This window comes from Abrus precatorius, unplaced genomic scaffold (assembly GCF_003935025.1).
Source record: "Abrus precatorius isolate BTA unplaced genomic scaffold, Abrus_2018 Scaffold4, whole genome shotgun sequence".
NCBI classification, from domain to species: domain Eukaryota; kingdom Viridiplantae; phylum Streptophyta; class Magnoliopsida; order Fabales; family Fabaceae; genus Abrus; species Abrus precatorius.
Window position 1 is genome coordinate 20,124,347 of NW_020874384.1, and position 7,823 is coordinate 20,132,169.

Sequence of the window (7,823 nt, forward strand, 5' to 3'; positions counted from 1 at the left end):
TGAATTGGATTTAATATTTTTTATTTTCTTCCGAAATGTCCCTTTATGCATTATTATCATTATGGCGATTGATGGACAATCGGGCAGGCCCAGTAGCTTGGTCCTGCATTACATGTAACAACCGTTACAGCTGTGATTATCATTCTGACTAAAAAAGAAAAAATTATGATTATCAGATATCTATTCAGTAGGTCCAGTTCATTTTCATTCAATTTCATAAATATAATTTAAATTATTAATTTGATTAGTAATAGTAACAAAACATGCTTTCAAAATTTAGATATACTTTTGTAAAAATAGGAATGTATTTAAAAAATAAAACTATAGTTGATAATAAACAATTAGCAACAGATAGCAAACAAAACATATGTTATATGAATTACATATTTTTTAATTAACAGTTATAAATTTGATTCGGTTAAAAAAATCCCATTCATTTAAAAGAGTTAAATTCCGGAAAATTTTGCATTTTTCCTCTGCCAAAATACAAATACAAATCACAAAGCCGTCTGTATAATTTCCTTCTCAAATTTTTTTCACACAAAGCATTTCACGATTCACGGGCCGGACAGAGGATATTCATTATTCAAGATTTCACGTGGCATCCACGTGTTCTTATATAACTCCCACGAACTTGGGACTCCGGAATATTTATATTTTTTAGCTTGATGAAGGTTATAAAGTCGAAAACAATTTAGAATGTGCCGTGCGAACAAATAAAAAAACAGAAACATTTTAAATTTAATTTTCATTTATTTTAAACATGGGCTATGAATTTTTATTTTTATTTTTGTATGGAAAATCGTTACCCTGGTTATGATCATGCTCCCATTGCTTTTTTAGGAAAAAAATGATGAAGAAGGACAATTATTTTGGGCCACTAAACTGCACGGCGGTTTAATAGTACGAATACATATGAACTGGAAGGAAACCGCTATAACATGATATGAGGTTTATTTTAGGTACAGTGCATCTGTGCATGATATGAAGTTTGAAACCATTATGACCAGCAAAAGGTTGAAAACCATTACAACCTTAACATGATTTTGTTGAGAAGCAATAGCTATTGTAACATGCACTGCTAAATCAGGGTATACCAAGTGGGTTGTGGATATCATCCGTATATTATCACAAACACATATTTGAGTTGATTAATAATAGGCTCTAAAATTTAAAAACAATAATATTACATATGTTGTGTGTTATTAATATTCTACGCTAGCGTACATGTGACGTACTGACATTTGTTTATACGACAGTTTTTTCAATCATGAAAGCTTGAAATTCTTTTATTTATATAATTTTTATAAAATTACATTAAAAAAATCCATTACGCGCATGAATTAAAAAATTGACAAGTCTAGAATAAACGTACACCACATCCAATTATACATAGATGGAAAGAGGAATATACCCAGAAGTAGAAAATGAAAAGAAAAACAAAAAGATAGGGGAGTGTGAATGAGAAAAAGCGACGAGAAGAGAGGAGAGGAGAGGAGAGAAGAGATGATATTATGATGTGTGGGTGGCACGGCGCTCTCATTGATTCTCATCTTTATTTATTGAGACACTATAAAGAGAAGCAATGACACCAATTCTCATTCCCCCTCACTTTTGGGTTCAAAGTGATTGCTGACTCCTTTTATTTCCTTTGCACAACACAACATATACACGTTCGCCAATACCCATATCCTTATATCCTATTCTCTTGTCTCTGTCCCCTCTTCTTTCCTTCCCCGTAACCTCTCTTATGGAAACTCAACAACAACAACCCATCAAGTCTAGGTTCAGACGCATCTGTGTTTACTGTGGTAGCAGCCCCGGAAAAAATCCCAGCTACCAACTCGCTGCTATTCAACTCGGAAAACAACTGGCAAGTATACCTATTTCTATATCTATATATACTAAAATATCTCTACTTTCTGCCTCCATGATTATTACATATTATATAAACCAAAATACAATTTTTGTTTGTCACTTGTTATGTCATATGTAATTACTAGTACTTTAGCATTGTCTTGGGTTTTCGATTTGCTCCAAATACCAAAGCAGGGTGTTGCTGTGTTTGTCCTCTTTTTCCCCTGCCCTATCTTTTTTCTTGAAAAAATAAATTCAAGCGATTATTGAATCAATCGATTGGAGGTAAATGGTTAATTGGAATTTGTTCAGTTTAGTTTGACATTGTAAAATAAAAGAGAAATTATATTATATGCAGGTGGAGAGGAACATTGACTTGGTTTATGGAGGAGGAAGCATTGGATTGATGGGTCTAATATCACAAGTTGTGTATGATGGGGGACGCCACGTGTTAGGGTAACTCACCGCTCCCCCTTCTTCTGTCTCTTTCTTGTTGTATTTATGCTGATAAATCTTCTTGCTTGTGCAGAGTGATACCCAAGACACTTATGCCAAGAGAGGTACTACTTGGTTTTCTTTTTTCTTTTCAAGTTGAGGTTAATAGGGGTCATAAGCTTAATTAAATACTTAAAAAATATACAGTGGAAGTGACAATAGTTATTTAATAAATGTGTTTAGATAACTGGAGAGACAGTAGGAGAAGTAAGAGCTGTATCAGGAATGCACCAACGCAAGGCTGAAATGGCCCGACAAGCAGATGCATTTATCGCCCTGCCAGGTTCTTTTTTTTCCTCCGTCATATTATTCCCTTTCTCTTTTTCAAACAATTCTCTCTTCTCCAACTTGTATGCGTCCGTATTATGGATAACGAGATATTATTGCTTTCTGCACAGTAACAATCCTAGCTCACGTCAAGTGTTCTTTTTTTGTATCTCAATAATTTTATTATTTTACTAATACCCTGCTAGCAAATTTTGATTTAAACTAAAATCTAAAAACTTGCAGTAACATTCAAGATTAGTGATCCTTTTTTGGCTTATATACTTGGGGGGAAAAAATCTGCGTATATAAATACGTCCATCTTCATTTTTCATCTTTTGTTGACATTCTTTGGAAAACGAAAACGATTCCCAAGATAACTGTATCTGTAACTGTCAACCGTAGGTGTTGTATAATTCCGATTCTTCCGGCGATAACTCCAATGAAATTCCTATATTTATTAATTATTTTGAAGTTTTTTTTTTTTTACACATTTTAAGGTTTATTTATATCTGTATTTTTGGGATGCATGTATATATATAAAATAATTATACTGTCAATTTTTAGTTGTTAAAATCATAAAATTATTATTACATTAACTATTTCATCTCAGACCCTTGAATATTTTATTTTAGTTGAATAAAAGTTGTAAAAATGTGTAAAAAATATACATACTTTTTAATTTTGATATGCTATTGTTGTATTGTTATGGCAGAAAGTATAGTATACTTATTCGTTGCAAATTTATATTCCGACAGGTGGATATGGCACCCTTGAAGAACTATTGGAAATTATCACCTGGGCTCAACTAGGTATCCACGATAAACCGGTAAGGTTTCGGAAACAAAAATATATTTTCTCATATAATACTAATATTTGTTGTACTTATCAACACAAAAACCTTTTTCTCGTGATAAATGTATTTTGAAAAAAAAATGCTCACATCACATAACAAAAAGAAAGTAATTTATAAGAGAAATGATTGGTTTAATAGTGATTAATAAATGAAATTATTTGGAGAAATTCCCTTATTTGAGGAAGTCAAAGAAAAAGACATAATGATGGTGTTTACGATTGAGAAGAGAGAAGTTTGAATAATGATTATTAATAGTACTAAAATGGAAAATGAGAAAAATGATGGGACGTAATTGGTTGCAGGTGGGGTTGTTGAACGTGGATGGGTACTACAACTCGCTGCTGGCATTCATGGACAAAGCTGTGGACGAAGGTTTTGTAACACCAGCTGCCCGTCACATTATTGTTTCTGCCCAAACTGCCCAAGACCTCATGTGCAAGCTCGAGGTACATCATCATCCCCGTAGTACTAGTACATTCCAATTTGCAATTTTCCAATTTCCACTTTCCACTTTCCACTTTCCACTCCTCGTCCTCTGCACACGTGGGACAACGTGGTGGGCCCAATTTCATCAACATTATCTCAACCGTTGATTTTCTGCTTTGAACAGGAATATGTCCCCGAGCACTGTGGCGTGGCCCCCAAGCTAAGTTGGGAGATGGAGCAACAGTTAGTTAACACTGCAAAGTCAGATATTTCTCGTTGACTAAACCCACTCTTCTACAAACACACACACACTAATGCTGATTCTGATGCACCATCAAGGACCCCAGATTTAGTTTATTTGTATAAGCTATAACCTCAACCCCCCATAAAGAAAACACACCGCGACCCAACTCGTTTAGTTGTAACGCCACAGTCCTTTTTAGTTTAGCTGTGAACCTGATCGATCATTGCTAAATTTTCTTTTTGCCCCTTGTGTCAAGTTCAAGATTCACTCTGTAATTTCTTGCCTTTCTTAGTCGATTGGCTTTCGTGGCTGAGCTAGATGTACTATGTATTTGGTTAATTACGAACTAATTGTGCATTAGAATTTGACCTGGATGATTAAAAGATATACACTATGAATTTTCTATCACGTCGGTGATTTGTAATGCTATAAGTTTTAAATATATTTATATAAAAATAATCATTTGTTGAATACAGCTTTTAATTAATGGAAAGAAATGATGCGGATGGCTAACAATTAATGATGACACATTGAAATAGAACTGAAGAAATTGGTTACATGATGAGGTTCCATGGGCACTGTTATAGTCCTGGTTATTTTTCATTGCTTACTAGTGGATGAGAAAATTAATAGAGGCTCTTTCTGAGTCTTATTCTAACCAACCTTATGGTCCCCGGTGGACGGACCCACCCAATTGGATCATTTGACGGATAAATCAGGATAACGCAACTCTCCTCCATTCCTGTGGGTTCAAAAATGTCTATGATTTTTTTGTTAGCCCCTCCTTACATGATAATATGTTGGGGGCTTTCTTTTATTTTTAAATTCTGTTAGACATGTAAGGGAAAGAATGGAGAATATGGAACTCCAATCACATGGCTTCAACCCGGAGATAAATATTAGATATGGAGCTTTTCAATTGCCTCTTCTCTTGTTTTACCAATTTACCAACGGCGAAAGGTTTGGTATTTTTTTTTATTAAATTAGAGTTCCTTTTACCCGAGAAGTTTAATTTCTTATTTTATCTTTCTTAAAAAGAGACATGTTATTTTAAATTTTTAAATTTCAAAAACAAACTTTCTTTTTTATTTTTTATCTCTTTTAATTTTTTTAAAAACCAACTTAATTTAAAATATCTAGTTATTATGTGGGATACTTACTACTACTTAAAAATGATTCAAGCTTAAAAGTTTAAGATTATTTATTATTACTATACTAATTAAAAACTACATATACGTTCAATTAGATTTAATTAGTATAATCTTTTATATGGTCTCTAATTTCTACTCGGTGCCTCGTGTAAACTTGTTCCACAGTTTTAAAATGTTTATATAACAAACACAAAATAACTTTTTTACTTCAAAGCTTATTATCAATAATGAAATGGGAAATAAAATTGATCATCCCATGTATCTAAGCCCAAATCTGACTTCAGTTAGCTCTTACGTTACCTTTTACGCGTATCACTTTTTTCCTTCATAGTTGGAATATAAATATTCCAACGGGCGTCGAATAATTACTTATATAAAAATAGAATTGCATGAGATACAGTAAAAATGGAACAAAGATAGTTTTGAAGAGGAGTTTCAGAGTTGAATTGCATGGGGAATTCATGGTGGCTAGCACGATGAATGGACACTGTATCGTTGGACATTTGGAGACTTAGACGACGATTCTTTTAACCAAGTGGTTGATCTTGAATAATTGAAGGGGTTAAAGGACACCTGTCCTTGACCGTACTCAGCGGACAACAGACACGTTGCCTCGTGTGCAAAATAAAACAAAACAAAACAAAACAAAAGGGAATGATAAATAAAATAAAAGTGATGACGTAGAATGAGTGTCCCACACACGAGTTTAGTTTAGTAGTAGGTTGGGTGGTGAGTGTTCAATGAGCTATTGTCGTTATAGCACATAAGAAGAACCACGGGGCCACCTTGCAAGGAACCAACAAGTGCCCACGTGGACATGGCATTTCCCTATAGAAGCACAACTAGTCACGTTGCTATTCCTTCTTTATTCAACAAAAGGTGGCAATGGTATGAATAAGGAACTAGGAAGGAAGGATGGTATATGGAAAGGGAATAAAATAAACCTTTTCATATTTAGCTTTTGGTTACTTTTCTTTTGCTATTTTTACTTTTGCTCTTTTTGGGTATTGGATAAGCATCACCAAAATGTCCAGTGGCGGTGGGAATCGTGCCTCCGCTAGGTAGTCTTTTATTGTGTGCATTGATCTTTCCTCTTTCTCCTTTTTATTTTTGCTGGTCAAAAAGATTAAAGAGAAACAAACCAAAATAAAGTTAAACACTGATTAAGTCTTGTTTAAGCTATGTTAATTGCGAGCTTAGTGACATAATAATGAATTAAATCATGTCCCACCAAAAGTGGGTTTGCAATTGAATCATTGCGTAGCTTTTGCTTATTTTACACAAACGTTTTGTTGGACTTGGCTTTCGGTTTTTTCTGTTCCCTCGCTAGTTTCACATTAGTTTCACCGTCAAACTTAGTCGACTTTCTGAATATGTTGTATTTGCTTAGTCTCTGAATTCTTAGAAAGGAAACAAAATCATTGGTTTTTAGAAAGTTTAGCGTCTATGACGAACTTAAACGTGGACTCGGCTGAAATTCTAAATTCTGGGTGTCGACATGAAACTTAATTTCTGCATGAAGAATAGCTGTTGGACCCGAAAGTAAACATTCCCGTCTGGTTGTGCCTTTATGCATTCAGATCACCACACTCGCTTAGTTTTTTCTTACCATCAACATCACATACGTTCCTATGATGACTTTTTCTTCACCACGTTGACGTCGGCTTCAATTCCCTCTTACGCCATCATAATCACCTTATATTTGGTTTCCTCTCCTAATCAAAGTTTTTCTTTGTTTTTCCAACACAAGATCAAATTACGTAGGGAGATTTTCTTTTTCTCTATTGGAAGGGAAGATAAATTTTTCATACTTAATAAATATTCTTTAATTTTATAATTTTTGTAAGATAAAATAATAAAAACTAAATATGTTAAATTATTATATACTTTTAAAATTATTATATAATTAATTTACTTTAAAATAAAATATTCATCCTTTTTTTTCCTTTTCGAAATTTAATGCTAAAGAATTTTGAAGTTGAATTTTGAAAGAAAAAAGAAAGAAAGATATATATATATATATATATATATATATATATATTTTAATATAAAGTTAACATATCTCTTTCTGTCACAAATAACACTCAAGATACTTTATTTCGTCCACCTCACTCGAATCATATATTAATATATATCTTATAGTTTGAAATAATGCTACAAAAACATTCACGTAAATCACTCCATAGCGATACAGATTTAACCGTTTAGTCATCCATTATCATTTACACGCACATTAATTTTACTACCTCGCTCTTAACAAAAGGTGATATGTCCCAAGGTACTGCAAAGCAAGCATTATTAATTTGTTTCTTAGGTTGCTGCGTGTCGGTTAACGAAGAACAAAAAACATTATATCCTTTCCTTAAAATTCATCTTTGCAGAAAAGGATCACTGCATTGTTGTAGGCAAGTGATCATGCAGGGTCGGTACTACCACTACTACTAGTAGTAGTCGCATGTGCCAACAAAATGTGTCGAGGGATGATTGTGTCAAACAGATTGTTCGTACTACAAAAAGAAACAAAAGATCA

The 7,823-nt window shown here is 33.3% G+C and overlaps 1 protein-coding gene across 1 annotated transcript; it reads left to right on the plus strand.

The window, feature by feature from the left end:
• Positions 1-1,422: 1,422 nt before the first annotated feature.
• On the plus strand, positions 1,423-4,282 carry LOC113864904 (cytokinin riboside 5'-monophosphate phosphoribohydrolase LOG1-like). The gene is made up of 7 exons (XM_027499130.1): positions 1,423-1,873; positions 2,216-2,313; positions 2,387-2,417; positions 2,536-2,635; positions 3,375-3,445; positions 3,775-3,918; positions 4,083-4,282. Exons 1-7 carry the CDS (start codon positions 1,751-1,753, stop codon positions 4,176-4,178), a joined length of 663 nt encoding a protein of 220 aa, XP_027354931.1. The 5' UTR covers positions 1,423-1,750; the 3' UTR covers positions 4,179-4,282.
• The last annotated feature ends 3,541 nt before the right edge of the window (positions 4,283-7,823 follow it).